General features: G+C 43.0%; 1 protein-coding gene across 1 annotated transcript in view; it reads left to right on the forward strand.

The window, feature by feature from the left end:
* The window catches only part of SLC8A1 (solute carrier family 8 member A1), a 354,730-nt gene that overhangs the window by 77,351 nt on the left and 261,253 nt on the right, over positions 1-16,126 (forward strand). The window contains exon 2 of the mRNA XM_066625244.1: positions 711-2,543. Within this exon, the coding sequence (XP_066481341.1) occupies positions 748-2,543 (1,796 nt within the window). The 5' untranslated portion in view covers positions 711-747. The remainder of the gene's footprint in view (positions 1-710; positions 2,544-16,126) is intronic.

Raw genomic sequence — 16,126 nt, forward strand, 5'->3', positions numbered from 1 at the left:
AACACCCACTAAAATTGAGTATCAGGAGAGTTAGAACAGACAAAAGAAAATATTTATTTACCCAGCATGTAATTAGTCTGTGGAACTTATTGCCATAGGATGTGGTGATGGCATCCAGCCTAGATGGCATCCAGCACCTTAAAAGGGGATTGGACAGATTTCTAGAGGAAACTCCATTACAGGTTATAAGCCATGATGGGTATGTGCAGTCTGAGATTAGCTGGTTGCTCACTATGAGGGCAGGGTACGAATTTTTTTCTGTCATCCAAATTAGCCATGGATGGCAGGTTTTTTTTTGCCTGCCCCAGACCGGCAAGGGAGAGAAGGTATATTCAGTAGGTTTCACATGTTAAAAATTGATTACTGAGTTTAATAAAACATCACAAGTTAAAATTGCAATCTGGTGTCTTTGCTGGGGGCTGTGAGTGTAAATAGATTGTTAGATGCAGGGAGGTGGCAGTAAGATGCAAGTACCTTGTGATCTTGTGTGTGCTCCCTGAGACATCTGGTGGGCTGCTGTGAGATACAGGAAGCTGGACTAGATGGGCCTTGGGCCTGATCCAGCAGAGCTCTTCTTATGTTCTTATTTTTTGGAAATGTGGCTTAGTTTTGGCAGCTGATATGAATCTGTAGGTCATGTGAAAAGACGATTATTTACAACCATCTTCGGCTGAATCTAGATAACACTTTTACAATTTTGTATTTTCCAGGTTGGAAAACGTTTGGGAATTGATCCAATAAAGCATCATGTTGGGATTAAAGAATCCAACTGCCTTTCCAAGTCATCTTCACCTTCTGAGCATTGTTCTACTTTTGCTACTCCACATGGACAAAGTACACACGGACCATTCAGCTGAAGAGACCAATAGTTCTGAAGCGTGTAGTGGTTCTTATATCTGCAAGAAAGGTGTGATTTTGCCAATCTGGGAACCCCAAGACCCTTCGTTTGGTGATAAAATAGCAAGAGCTACTGTATACTTTGTAGCCATGGTCTACATGTTTCTAGGAGTGTCCATCATAGCTGATCGCTTCATGTCATCCATAGAAGTTATTACATCCCAAGAGAGAGAAATAACAATCAAGAAACCTAATGGCGAGACCACCAAGACTACCGTTAGAGTTTGGAATGAAACTGTTTCCAACTTAACACTGATGGCCCTGGGCTCTTCAGCTCCTGAGATCCTCCTTTCGGTCATTGAAGTGTGTGGCCATGGCTTTGACGCAGGAGACCTTGGACCAAGCACCATTGTAGGAAGTGCTGCTTTTAACATGTTTGTCATCATCGCAATTTGTGTCTATGTCGTCCCTGATGGGGAAATTCGGAAGATTAAGCACCTCCGTGTGTTTTTTGTCACTGCAGCTTGGAGCATCTTTGCCTACACTTGGCTTTACTTGATTTTGTCAGTTATATCTCCTGGGATTGTAGAGGTCTGGGAAGGCTTGCTCACCTTCTTCTTCTTCCCCATCTTTGTAGTGTTTGCATGGATTGCTGACAGACGGCTTTTGTTTTACAAGTATGTCTACAAGAAGTACAGGGCTGGCAAGCAGAGGGGCATGATCATCGAACATGAGGGTGAAGGACCGCAATCCAAAGCTGACATTGAAATGGATGGGAAGGTAGTTAATTCCCATGTTGAAAGTTTCTTAGATGGTACTCTGGTCCTAGAGGTGGATGAGAAGGAACAAGATGATGATGAAGCAAGGAGAGAAATGGCTAGGATCCTTAAAGAGCTCAAACAGAAGCACCCAGACAAAGAAGTTGAACAACTGATAGAACTAGCTAATTATCAGGTTCTGAGCCAGCAGCAAAAGAGCCGAGCATTTTACCGTATCCAGGCCACTCGGCTGATGACTGGAGCTGGCAATATATTGAAAAGACACGCTGCTGACCAAGCAAGGAAAGCGGTCAGTATGCATGAGGTCAACTGTGAAGTGGCAGACAATGACCCTGTCAGTAAGGTCTATTTTGAGCAGAGCACCTACCAGTGTCTTGAAAACTGTGGTACAGTAGCCCTTACTATATCCCGTCGAGGTGGCGATTTGACCAAGACTGTCTCAGTTGATTTTAGAACAGAAGATGGTACAGCCAATGCAGGTTCTGATTATGAGTTCACAGAAGGGACTGTGATTTTTAAGCCTGGTGAGACACAGAAAGAAATACGGGTTGGAATCATTGATGACGATATCTTTGAGGAAGATGAGAACTTCCTCGTTCACCTTAGCAATGTGAAAGTGTTCTCTGAAGAGTCGGAAGAAACTGTGCTGGAAGTCAACCATGTTGCAACAGTGGCTTGCCTGGGGTCCCCTGCTACTGCAACCGTCACTATCTTTGATGATGATCATGCCGGCATTTTTACCTTTGAGGAACCAGTCATTCATGTGAGTGAGAGCGTGGGAACCATGGAAGTGAAAGTGCTACGGACATCTGGAGCTCGAGGAAATGTTGTTGTGCCCTACAAAACAATAGAAGGTACAGCCAAAGGGGGCGGAGAAGACTTCGAAGACACTTGTGGAGAGCTTGAATTTCAAAACGACGAGATTGTGTAAGTAGTACTTAACCTTTGTGAATTGTCAGCAGTATGAAAATGTCTACAAATATCTGATAAAATGTTGTATTCAAAGCTTGTCTTACTCATTCTGAATCAAATATTGGATGCTCTTGTGCAGTGACATAAGCCATGTGTCTTTAGATGCTGAGTGGGTATGACTGTGCATATTTACGCATGTTACAAGGTTGTATGCATGTGAAAGTGTGCTGTCAAAGGAGTGTAATCTGGAGATGAGTATGTCTGTCATCTGAAAAGTGGGAGTTTTCACCCATTCAGATATTCCAGTGGACAGTGATACAGAATAGCACAGGGTAAATCCTATGCAGAAATTACAGTTTCTTTTTTCTAACTGCACTTGTTAGTCTGACTTTTAGTATAGCAAGGAAAGCCCTATTTTCAGAGCTTTACTGGGATGGCCCTGCTGTTCCAGTTGCAAAAATCAGTCTCTGACTAATAAACACTGTTAGGTTGCAAGTTCAGAGAGGATTGTCATTAGCCTCTGTGACATCATGAAATATTTATGCTCTGCACTTTCAAGTTAATGTTACCACGTGGGGGAAAGTCCAATTAGGCAAGGCAGCCAGGTTTGACAGTTTACAAATGGAGAGGCAGTTAGAAAGGAAATATTGCTGATAAACATCTCCTGGCAATGAGGACTGGATTTTTTTCCCTTTACGCACACATACTGTTCTATTAACTGTTTTTATTTTTCTCATGAAAATATGGATATGTCTGCAGAACTGGGATGAACCAGGGCAATTGCAATAAGGAATGTTTTTTTTAAGACTGTATACGCTTAAATGTGAATTATCCCCTCTTAATGTGTGAGCAGAGAGGACATATCTCTGCCTCTGTCAAAAGCTAGTTCGACCCTGGCCTCTGAACATGATGTCAGCACACATGGCACTTGGTTTCCTGACATGAAGCAATCATTTAATGATTTATTGCTTAGGCAAAAATGATCATATCCAGAAGACTTTATGCAGAATATGACCCCAGTGCCAGTTCACCGAGTCAAGGCATTGTTTTGATCTGACTGGCAAGGTTACTTTTATATCCACATAGATGGAATAATGTCGGTACACAGTAGCTTGGGCAGAGCTGATGTGAACATTTTAAAACTTACATTGTATGTTTGTGTGAGAGTCTTATACCTCTTTTTTTTGTTTCATTTCTCTTGTAAAGAGCTCTAGCAGTGGTTTTATTGATTGGTGTGAGATCCCAGCTGTGATAAGAAACCTTTTATAAAAGATAGGCATCAGAGCAACAGGGGTAGTTAAGACAGGGTAGTGCTGAAGTGAATGAAGTTTTTTTGTTTTTTTTAAGAATAAAGCACTCCTCGAAGGTCTCGTGTTAAAGCTGTGGCCTAATTTTTAGAGGTGCTGTGAGCCAAGAACTCTTAGTTAAAAATCAATAGAACTTATGGGTGCTCAGTTCTTCTGAAAATGATCCGCTTTAGCTGCTAACATGTATTTCCCCAGGGCCCAATTATATAAAGCTGAGTAACCTCATCATATCCACAGAGGCTTCCCCATCTATCACAGTACACTTTCTGGTGATCCCTTGCCTACTGTGTTATCAGATGGCTTTGGGATAAAGTGAAAACTGTTGTTTTACACATGTATGGCACACATCCCACACTCAAACCAAAATGAATATCATTCTGTGAATGTCACCCAGTTCTAGAGAAATATTCTTCTGCGAATCAATGAGATCATAAACCATGGCTTCTTCCTTTTTGTTTTTCTTAACGTTTGTTTCTTGTGTGTACGTCATAACATTTTAACATTGTGGGTGAAAACATTGGTTTTAACATTACTAAGGGCCCAGTCCTGTCCAACTTTGCAGCACCAATGCAGCTGTGCCAACAAGTCTTGTGCTGCATTCTGTGGTGGGGGGCGGGCAGTTACTGATGCCTCCTCGTGGTAAGGAATATTTGTCCCTTAACTTAGTGCTGGAAAGTTAGATTGGATAGGGTCCTTAGTTGGTAAGTGGTAGAAGAGAACACTGTCTATCAGCTTCATCTTATTCTCCCCACCGCAACCAATGCAGTGGCGATGAAATGACTACCACTTCATTCTGCCGGGGGGGGGAGGGATTTGCGGAGGTCTCCTCTGGGTAAGCTTCTGCAGCATGGAGGGGCCTACTAGAACCTGCACTTGTGAAATTGCTGGTACAGGTCTAGATGAACTTGTGCCATGGGATTGGTTTGGAAAGGGGATTAGAATTCAGAGGCTGCCACCCTGCCCCCTTCCCAGACCTGATATGCCCACCCTTTGTCCCACTGCTGCCCCGTTTTTAGTCCCCCGCTGCCTCCTGCCTCCATTGTTACACCCTGCCTCCTCTGCCACCTTATCTTCATTGTTGGCATCCTCTGGAATATGCAGGAAGGCTCCCCATTGATGCTCCATTAGCACAGAAACCATGGAAATCATGGTTTGAAGTTCTGGTATTGGATCTGGTAATCCATTACGGGGTACAAGCCATGATGCGTATGCGCAACCTCCTGATTTTAGAAATGGGTTATGTCAGAAAGCCAGATGCAAGGGAGGGCACCAGGATGAGGTCTCTTGTTATCTGGTGTGCTCCCTGGGGCATTTGGTGGGCCGCTGTGAGATACAGGAAGCTGGACTAGATGGGTCTATGGCCTGATCCAGTGGGGCTGTTCTTATGTTCTTATGGTATAGGGACAAGCCAGAGTTTACCCACTGAAATAAATGGGACAAGTTAGTTGCAACTGATTTGAGCCCAACCGATTTCATTGAAAGCATGACTAACTTCAGTTGAGTTGGACCAGCATTTTTATTCCTATAAACAAGCATGTCTGGCTCAAAATTACCTGCCCAACCACTGTACATCATGATTTCCTTCATTACTATTAAATCTGCCTCCCATTAAATCCCGAAGTGTGACCTTTCTTCTCTGAATATTAACATGAAATAAATAGAACATCCGTTGCACCTTTCATTTATCACCAGTCCTTTTGAATGTCTCTTCCCCTCCACCATAAATGTTACCAGAACTGCTGAAGCTGATGAACAGTAAATGCTGTGAAACAGCTTCAGATCTCAGTGATGTGTGGTTTTCTTAATAACGGCCCAATCCTGTTCTTCCTGCTCCACACCCCATGATGCAGCTGCACCAAAACGGCTCACGCTGCATCCTGCTGGAATGGGGATGGCAGACCCAGAAGACGCCTCTGGGTAAGGGGTACTTTTCAGGTCTGGGAAGGGGGTTTGGATTTGGTGGCTGAACCTGCCGCTGACCCCTTCCTGGATCTGTTCCCCCCCATCGTCACCCCTTCTGCTCTCTCCTTGCCCCATTCTCCCCCAACCTGCCTCCTCCACCAACGTACCTTTTTTGGCGAACAATCTCTTGGCCTTCGCTCCATGTGGGGTTGCAACTGTCCTCCACCAATGTAGATTGGGACCAAGGTAAGGGGAATTAACCCTTTTCGTTCTATGCTGTGGTCATAACAAATCCCACCAAATCTAATATTATCCTGAGAAGGTCATCTTCTGTTGGTATCAGTAGGAGCATTCCTCTTAGGAATTACAGTGAACTCTCGATTTAATGGAGTAATGGGGAGAACAGGTGCCTGTTAATGCAGAAAGTCAGCTAAAGCTGAGTGCATGGAAGTCAGTGGAGACTTGCATGCACAAAATTTGTAGGTCTATTTTTCAATGAAGCAGAAACCAATTGTTTCCAAACTCTCTTAATTCGAGGTTAAATTGAAGGTTCACTCTAGCTAGTGGTGTGATTTTCTTTGAGATCAGGGTAGGGGTTGCGGTGGTGGAGGGAAGGGTTAATCTTGTTGCCTTGATCTGGATTGGGCTGTTGTTTAAAAAAAAAAAAAGACAGAAATACAAGATGCATTTGTTGTAATGTGCAACAGGATCCTAATTCACAAGAAGAAAATAGTCTCAGTATAAAGTAATGTGTTCTGAATTCTTAATCCCCCTGATTAAAATCTGACCTCACCTATCAGTCATTTAAAGCTTTTTTTGATTAATCTGTGAAAGCTTGTAGACTTAATATATTTTTAAAAGTCCAAACACTACAAATCATTTTGCAGGTTTTCTACTTTTTCAATGTATAGCAATCTACTTTTTATAAGTCAGCAATTTAAAAGAAAAAAAAATCTGCTTTTCAACATGAGAGGAGAAAGGTACCGCCCAAAGCTAAAAGTATCTAGAAAAATGTATTTGTAAATTCTCTGCATAGGATCCCAGACTTTCTGCCAATGAATTAAGATATAAATAAAGCGAATTGCTTTTGACAGCTGCAGCTGTATTTTGTTCTGTCTGGGACTGATAACAGAATCATTGCAAAAAGACTGGAGGGCTGTAGAACCAGATGGGGATTTAAAAAAAAAAAATCCCTTTTTGGTTTGTTGTGCAGGCAGCAGATCTCTTTCATTGCTTGTTGATAAAGGGTGAAATTAATTGGGCCTAAGTCCATTTCTGGAACCTCAAGACAGGCTGCAGGGCTACAGAAGGCAGTTCTAGAATTATTTTATTTATTAAAATAATTCATATTCCCCTTTGTCTCAACATGAAACACTCAAAAGCAACTTATGATCATATATAATCATAATAGCAAATCAATATATAATCCCAATAGCAAATAGAACTAAGCATAAAACCAACTATCAGAGAAACACTGCTGATACAGAGAAGCCAAACTTTACAGAACCTAACCCTTTTCCTTTTTGTGACATCTCCCTGAGCTACTTTTTAAAGAATTTAAGTGGTGGCACAAATGGGCTAAAATTGAGTATCCTCCAGGGTTTTGTGGATTGTTTGATAATTAAAGAAATAGTCATAAATAATTGAAGCACTGACTGGAAGCTGGTTTTGCTGGTGAGCCAAATTGAATACCAGATCCCCCTACTCCTTCTGAAATTAGCGTGTCCAGTTGATGCTGTATCTCCATCCTTCTTGTATCTCTTTGAGGATGCAATCCTATACGTACTTTCTTGGGAGCCCCACTGAACATAATATTGCTTACTTCTCAGTAGACACGCATAGGATTGTACTCTTAGCCTTTCTCTTTGGCTTCCTTCAGATGCTTATCTGGTAGTGTGGGTGTACCTTCTTCTTTGTGCAGTTCCATGACTGTAGGGTAGCAGACAAGGGCTGTCCTCCAGAGCCAGTCACATATATCTTTCCCACATTGTTAGCACACTGTTGGTACAGTGCTATTTGGGTGAGAAAGACTAGGGGTATCAGGAGAAATCTGACCAGGGAGCTAAAAGTACTGAGCTCTTCTGATTTCTCACAAGCATAGGACATACTCAGCCCTAATGGCATGCAAATGAACATGGGTAACTAGGGCTCATTTGTCCCAATCTCTTTTTCCCCAATTGTCTTGAACATAGCCAGGGGAAGAGGTGTTCTCACTTGAGCCTCTTCAAACTTTCCAAGGTAGATGTGAGGAAGGGAAAGGGGGTTTGACATATGCCATGAATATCCTTCCAAATTGGTATTGAATCTGTCATTCCTGATTTCCCCCAAGTTTTGCATATTCCTCCTTTCCATTTTGGATAAATTAAACTTTGCTGTACATAAATATTATTTAATATTCATACATGATATGGAGGAAAAGCCATTGCAAAAAAGAAAGACCCCTGCCACACACACACATTTATAAAAATATATAACCTTATCAGCCAGTGTCTCATGCCATACTAAAATCTAATTTTTTTTAGCACAAATAAAGATTTCTGCTCCACCTTTTTTGTTTTTGCGAACATTTATAACCTAAACATTTAGAATAACATAGATAATGAAGCTGCATTATTCTGGTCTCATCCAGGGCAGTATTGTCAGTTATGACTGGTAATAGCCTACCAGTCACCTCTTACAGTAACTGTGCTAAGGATAAGGCAGCATTTCTGCACAAGATGATGGTGATAAGGTTACTTTATCAACCAGTGTATATTGTTCCTAGAGCAAGTAACAAACTAAGAGACGAGATAGGTGGAAGTAGTTCTGATTGTGCTGCTACACAGGCATCCCCATTAGGATTTGACCTGGCTTTTGTCCTTGACAAGCTCATATTTCTTTATTTGTAATGATCTGTTGTTGGCAATTTCCCACTGCCAGCTGCATCTCTGAGCTTGATTAACAGAGCATAGATCGTAGATTCTACGATCTATGATTCGTAAGATTCATAGATTCATAGATTCTAAGAGCCAAGTGAAACCACTTATTAGCTTCATTGAGGATTGTGTACATATCCACTAGGATACACCGGAGTGGCAGAAGCAAGAAATTGAAATATATCATAGAGATGCACATGACTAGAGGGAACAAGTGGAGATCTGTGGCAGTTAGCCAAAAGGTGGAAGACACAAACAGAGTTCTTAGCCATTCACATGCCCAAAATACTTGGGGGTATTTGTAATTTCATGCATGTACTGATAATTCTGCCATATATCTGTATTGATGTATATAAAGGCCCAGTCCTATCCAACTTTTCAGCGCCAGTGCAGCCATGCCAACGTGGTGAGCACTGCATCCTGCAGTGGAGGTGCAACCACAGAGGCCTCCTCTAAGTAAGGGAATGTTTGTTCCCTTAGTTTGGGGCTGCATTGCAGCTGCATTGTTGTTATAAAGTTGGATAGAATTGGGCTCTAAGAGTAGTACTATTCTGGGAGTCCTTGCCAACAAGCACCCAGACAGTTGAGAAGTGTCAGCTGCCTAGAGTCTTAATTTTTCTCAGGTTCAACTGCTGAACCCAAGGAAGATCCAGGTAGCACTTTTACTCTGTGCACTGAACTGTGGCTTCCTGCTTCTAACACCAGTGGATCCTGGAAGTAATTTGTGGTAGATATCTCAAGATAATCAATTTACAAAACAAAACCTTGTTCGAACTGGGCAGGTGAGCCTTTTCTATCAAGCTCCCAGTTAGGAGCAGACTTTTGGTCACCAACATTCCTGAGTGTGCACTTCTTAGTGGGGCAGACAAATCTGACCCTGCAAATAAGTCCACAGATAAAATATTTTTACTAGTTCAGCTGCGCACACACTGATCTGTGCTAGCATCAAAGCTGAGCTATATGCAGCCATCAGGAGGGACCAAGCCAAGAACCAGAGTCAGGGAAGACTATAATTGCCCAAAGCCTCAACAGGAATGCTTTATAGCACTTTCTCATGGGGACAATCTGGATGGACAGAATCATTCCAGTACCCAGGTACTTTTTACTGCCTAAAGCAGTGTTCCTCAAACTGTGGGTTGGGACCCACTAGGTAGGTCACAAGCCAGTTTCAGATGGGTCCCCATTCATTTCAGTATTTTATTTTTAATATATTAGACTTGATGCTACCATGGTATGTGACTGCATTTGGGGAAATGTTACAGATCTGTACTTTTAACAAGCTACTATGTATATTCTTTTAACAATGATAACAAATGGGACATTCCTGGGTAAGTGTGAGTAGGATTGCAGCCTAGGATTGTTAAAAATGTTCTTGTTTGATGATGTCACTTCTGGTCATGACATCACTTCTGATGGGTCCTGACAGATTTTCATTCTAAAAAGTGGGTCTCAGTGCTAAATGTGTGAGAACCACTGGTGCAGATAAATGCTCCAAGTTGCGACTTCAGTTGCTCACCGAACGTGGCAGATGTGCACTGAGCTGTGGGTTTCCATTTCCAGCCTCATTGGCTCCTGATACTCATTTGTAGTGCATTTGTCAGCCTCAAAGAAAATCAGATTACAAAACCTCTGAGTTTTTGTCTCCCTAAGACAATTTTAACTCACCACAAATGACCAGGTAGGTGGCTGTTTTCAAGCCTGGGATAGTTGGGGCTTTGCAGTGTGTTGAACAGCTGCTGCTTTAAAGCTTTGTTTGTGTGCATGAACAAGCAACAGGGACAGAAATGCAGATTGATGATCAGAGTGGCTTTCCTCTCAGAGACGTTTCTTGGGAAGATAGAGGAGGATCTGCTGTCATTGAGAACCATGTACATGCACATCGAAGAGAAGTGCCCTGTAAGCCAACTGACTGAGGGCCCAATCCTATTAGCTGTCAGTGCCAGCACTGAGCTCAGCACCAGCTCTGGGTGTTGCAAAAGTGCTGTAAGACACATCCGTGGCACCTGGAGAGGCGCTGAGCCTCAGCACTGTGTGGAGGGACGGTTGGCGCTCCTGCAGTACCAACCAGTTGTGAGTATTTTTGGAGTGGGGGGAGATGGGGAGTGGATGGAACAGGGTAAGAGGAGGGTAGTGTGGGGGGAACACAGGCTTAACATGGTTTGCTTTACATAAATGTGGGAGAAGGGGTGTGGGTGTCCTGGGGAAAAATCATTGGCTTTTCCAAAGACATACAGTTCCCTTCCTTGGTTTTGTATTCCAGTTGGTTATTATTCGCATGTGCCCTTTCATTAATTGTTTGCCCTTTCTGAGAGATCTCAGCCTTGCAGACAAGGGCTCTAACCCTTTCCGTTAACATTAATGTCTGATATAAAGCAAATGGTTGAGTCAGTCCTTCTCCTTCAATTTTACTAAAAATTAGATGTGGTCCAATTTTCTCTCCAGGAAGTCTCGATACCTATGGGGAGAAGAGGACTACAGGAAGACTTAGGGCAGCTAATTAAAGGGGGGGGGGGAGAATGCCCTGGAGTTGGAAAAATTACAAAGAGTTTTCAGTCTACATAAGGCAAGCAGTATTTAATTATATACAATTAAAACATTATATTTCAAACCCCTGAGAAACGGCGGGCTTCAAGAGACCACTTACTGTGATTGAAAAGGTGCTAATGAACTCTAGAGACTCCAAAGGCATCAAAACTACATAGTGAACTTATTAAACTTGATCTGGAAGACAAATCTAATTACCAGGATAAATGGAAGAAAAAAGAAAAGAAACTTCAGATAAGGAAATTCCCTTGGAGCTCTAGGATCTTATTAGGGCAGCTTGAAATATCTTTTGGTTAACAGCAAAAGAAAAATAAATTAAAATCTTTTAAAAATGCTTGAGAATTATTAAAAGAAAAACACAAAAGCTGGTTTGTGATAGCTGCTGTTAAAACTGTGTGAAGGGAGGAGACTGGCACCAGGTAACTATTATGGTAACAATGACAGTGATAAACAATATAATATAGCATGCATTATCACTCACTCACTCACTCACTCACTCACTCACTCACTCACTCACTCACTCACTCAAAAACTGTTGGTTGATGGTTACACATAAGGATTTATTTTAAAAATGTGTACCCTGCTTTTCTGTCAAGAGAAATCCAAACTACAGACATTGTCATAATAAAACATTACAATAAACCACCACCACAATAATAGAGTAGCAAAAGCAAAAATAGCAAGAAATTATATCATAAGAGCCAAAACCCCTGTAAACAGGTGAGATTAGAGTGATGGATTGGGGAACACACAGTCTTCCTGAGGATAGTGTTGCATAGTTTTTACACTATCCCCAAAAGGATTTTATCTTGCCTGCCTGAGAAAAGGCAGTAGACATTGCCTCCCTACACAAAATAGGGCCTCCAAAGCCAATCGAAAACAATAGCTTTCCATCTTTTTCAAAGATTGGAAGGTTTAAGGTGCAAATCGGTTTCCTTATGGAGGAGAAAAAGGAAAGATGCATCTTCTCTCCTGCTTCTGTTCTCATCCCAAGTTTGAATACAGGTAGCTTGAAAGAAAGCACAGGAACCATAGGGGATCCTAAGAGAGGGCCAGTGTTTGTGACCATTTCAGAGCAGGGGAGCCTTGGAGAAAGAACAGCCTATACTGGCTACCATCTGTGACCAAACCTGTATGGTAGGCACTGCCAGCCCGGTCATGAGGTGACCTGATGTGGCTTGTGTTAGCAGCAGATGGTGGGGGAGTGAGGGGGTAGCAGATGGGATGTGATAGACAGTTTGGCACAATGAGAGGATGTGGGGATAAAGGAGCTAATAAGCAGCCCATCTTGGGGCATTCCATGTACAAATACTTTTATGCAAATGCCTGAGGTCTCTGAGCAAAGATGGGAGAACTGGAATGTCTGGTGACAAGGGAAAACATTGACATAGTGGGTGTAACGGAAACCTGGTGGAATGCAGAAAATCAGTGGGATACGGCAATCCTGGGCTATAAACTCTACCGGAGGGACAGGGAGGGGCGAGTTGGAGGTGGGGTGGCCGTTTACATTAAGGAAGGGATAAAATCTAGCAAAGTAGAGATTGAAGGCAGGTCTGACTCCAACATAGAATCTCTGTGGGTTAAACTACCAGGCCTGAGGAGCGATGTAATACTGGGGGTGTACTGTTGTCCTCCAGACCAGAAATTGGAAGGGGACCTTGAAATGAGGAAACAGATCAGGGAGGTGACAAGGAGGGACAGGGTTGTAATCATGGGGGACTTCAATTATCCTCATATAGACTGGGTCAATTTGTGTTCTGGTCATGAAAAGAAGACCAGATTTCTTTACATGCTAAATGACTGTGCCTTAGAGCAGCTAGTCATGGAGCACACCAGAGGACAGGTGACTCTGGATTTAATATTGTGCGGTACTCAGGACCTGGTTAGAGATGTCAGTGTTACATAGCCATTGGGGAACAGTGATCATGCTACGATCCATTCTGACATGCACATCGGGAGAAGAATACCAAGCAAATCTCTCACAAAAACCCTTGACTTCCTTTTTTTTTAAAAATACATTTTTATTGAGATTATCACAATACTCGTATCTTCAATAAATCCAAATCAACAATTTTCATTTCAATCATTACCTTTATCCCATTTCCACTCCCCACCTCCCTCCCCACCTCGGACTTTTACCCACAGCGTCTTTTACCATTTGCAAATTTAATTACTTATACCAGGCTAAATTATACCAAATTTATTTATTACCAAGCTAAACTCTTGTTCATTATATAGCTCTTATTATCATTCAAATAACCATAATAGACCCCTAACCTCCTAATTTTTCTCCAAATAAACTTTAAATTTATGCCATTCTAGTAAAATTTCTCTGACATTTCCTCATTCAAAAACCCTTGACTTTCAACAGACGGTCTTCCCTCAAATGAGGAGGCTAGTTAAAAGGAGGTTGAAAGGGAAGGTAAAAAGAGTCCAATCTCTCCAGAGTGCATGGAGGCTGCTTAAAACAACAGTAATAGAGGCCCAGCAGAGGTGTATACCGCAAAGGAAGAAAGGCTCGACTAAGTCCAGGAGGATGCCCACATGGCTAACGAGCCAAGTAAGAGAGGCCTTAAAGGGCAAGGAAGCTTCCTTCTGTAAATGGAAGTCTTGCCCTAATGAGGAGAATAAAAAGGAACATAAACTGTGGCAAAAGAACTGTAAGAAGGTGATACTGGAGGCCAAGCGAGACTATGAGGAACGCATGGCGGACTTCCCTCAAATGAGGAGGCTGGTTAGAAGGAGGTTGAAAGGGAGGGTAAAAAGAGTCCAGTCTCTCCAGAGTGCATGGAGGCTGCTTAAAACAACAGTAATAGAGGCCCAGCAGAGGTGTATACCGCAAAGAAAGAAGGGTTCCACTAAATCCAGGAGAGTGCCCGCATGGCTAACCAGCCAAGTTAGAGAGGCTGTGAAGGGCAAGGAAGCTTCCTTCCGTAAATGGAAGTCTTGCCCTAATGAAGAGAATAAAAAGGAACATAAACAGTGGCAAAAGAAATGTAAGAAGGTGATAGGGGAGGCCAAGCGAGACTATGAGGAACGCATGGCCAGCAACATTAAGGGGAATAATAAAAGCTTCTTCAAATATGTTAGAAGCAGGAAACCCGCCAGAGAAGCGGTTGGCCCTCTGGATGGTGAGGGAGGGAAAGGGGAGATAAAAGGAGACTTAGAGATGGCAGAGAAATTAAATGAGTTCTTTGCATCTGTCTTCACGGCAGAAGACCTCGGGCAGATACCGCTGCCCGAACGGCCCCTCCTGACCGAGGAGTTAAGTCAGATAGAGGTTAAAAGAGAAGATGTTTCAGACCTCATTGATAAATTAAAGATCAATAAGTCACCGGGCCCTGATGGCATACACCCAAGGGTTATTAAGGAATTGAAGAATGAAGTTGCAGATCTCTTGACTAAGGTATGCAACTTGTCCCTCAAAACGGCCACGGTACCAGAAGATTGGAGGATAGCAAATGTCATGCCTATTTTTAAAAAGGGAAAGAGGGGGGACCCGGGAAACTATAGGCCGGTCAGCCTAACATCTATACCGGGTAAGATGGTGGAATGCCTCATCAAAGATAGGATCTCAAAACACATAGACGAACAGGCCTTGCTGAGGGAGAGTCAGCATGGCTTCTGTAAGGGTAAGTCTTGCCTCACAAACCTTATAGAATTCTTTGAAAAGGTCAACAGGCATGTGGATGCGGGAGAACCCGTGGACATTATATATCTGGACTTTCAGAAGGCGTTTGACACGGTCCCTCACCAAAGGCTACTGAAAAAACTCCATAGTCAGGGAATTAGAGGACAGGTCCTCTCGTGGATTGAGAACTGGTTGGAGGCCAGGAAGCAGAGAGTGGGTGTCAATGGGCAATTTTCACAATGGAGAGAGGTGAAAAGCGGTGTGCCCCAAGGATCTGTCCTGGGACCAGTGCTTTTCAACCTCTTCATAAATGACCTGGAGACAGGGTTGAGCAGTGAAGTGGCTAAGTTTGCAGACGACACCAAACTTTTCCGAGTGGTAAAGACCAGAAGTGATTGTGAGGAGCTCCAGAAGGATCTCTCCAGACTGGCAGAATGGGCAGCAAAATGGCAGATGCGCTTCAATGTCAGTAAGTGTAAAGTCATGCACACTGGGGCAAAAAATCAAAACTTTAGATATAGGCTGATGGGTTCTGAGCTGTCTGTGACAGATCAGGAGAGAGATCTTGGGGTGGTGGTGGACAGGTCGATGAAAGTGTCGACCCAATGTGCGGCGGCAGTGAAGAAGGCCAATTCTATGCTTGGGATCATTAGGAAGGGTATTGAGAACAAAACGGTTAGTATTATAATGCCGTTGTACAAATCTATGGTAAGGCCACACCTGGAGTATTGTGTCCAGTTCTGGTCGCCGCATCTCAAAAAAGACATAGTGGAAATGGAAAAGGTGCAAAAGAGAGCGACTAAGATGATTACGGGGCTGGGGCACCTTCCTTATGAGGAAAGGCTACGGCGTTTGGGCCTCTTCAGCCTAGAGAAGAGACGCTTGAGGGGGGACATGATTGAGACATACAAAATTATGCAGGGGATGGACAGAGTGGATAGGGAGATGCTCTTTACACTCTCACATAATACCAGAACCAGGGGACATCCACTAAAATTGAGTGTTGGGCGGGTTAGGACAGACAAAAGAAAATATTTCTTTACTCAGCGCGTGGTCGGTCTGTGGAACTCCTTGCCACAGGATGTGGTGCTGGCGTCTAGCCTAGACGCCTTTAAAAGGGGATTGGACAAGTTTCTGGAGGAAAAATCCATTATGGGGTACAAGCCATGATGTGTATGCGCAACCTCCTGATTTTAGGAATGGGTTAAGTCAGAATGCCAGATGTAGGGGAGAGCACCAGGATGAGGTCTCTTGTTATCTGGTGTGCTCCCTGGGGCATTTGGTGGGCCGCTGTGAGAT

The sequence above is a fragment of the Tiliqua scincoides genome, chromosome 1, assembly GCF_035046505.1.
Source record: "Tiliqua scincoides isolate rTilSci1 chromosome 1, rTilSci1.hap2, whole genome shotgun sequence".
Classification (NCBI taxonomy): domain Eukaryota; kingdom Metazoa; phylum Chordata; class Lepidosauria; order Squamata; family Scincidae; genus Tiliqua; species Tiliqua scincoides.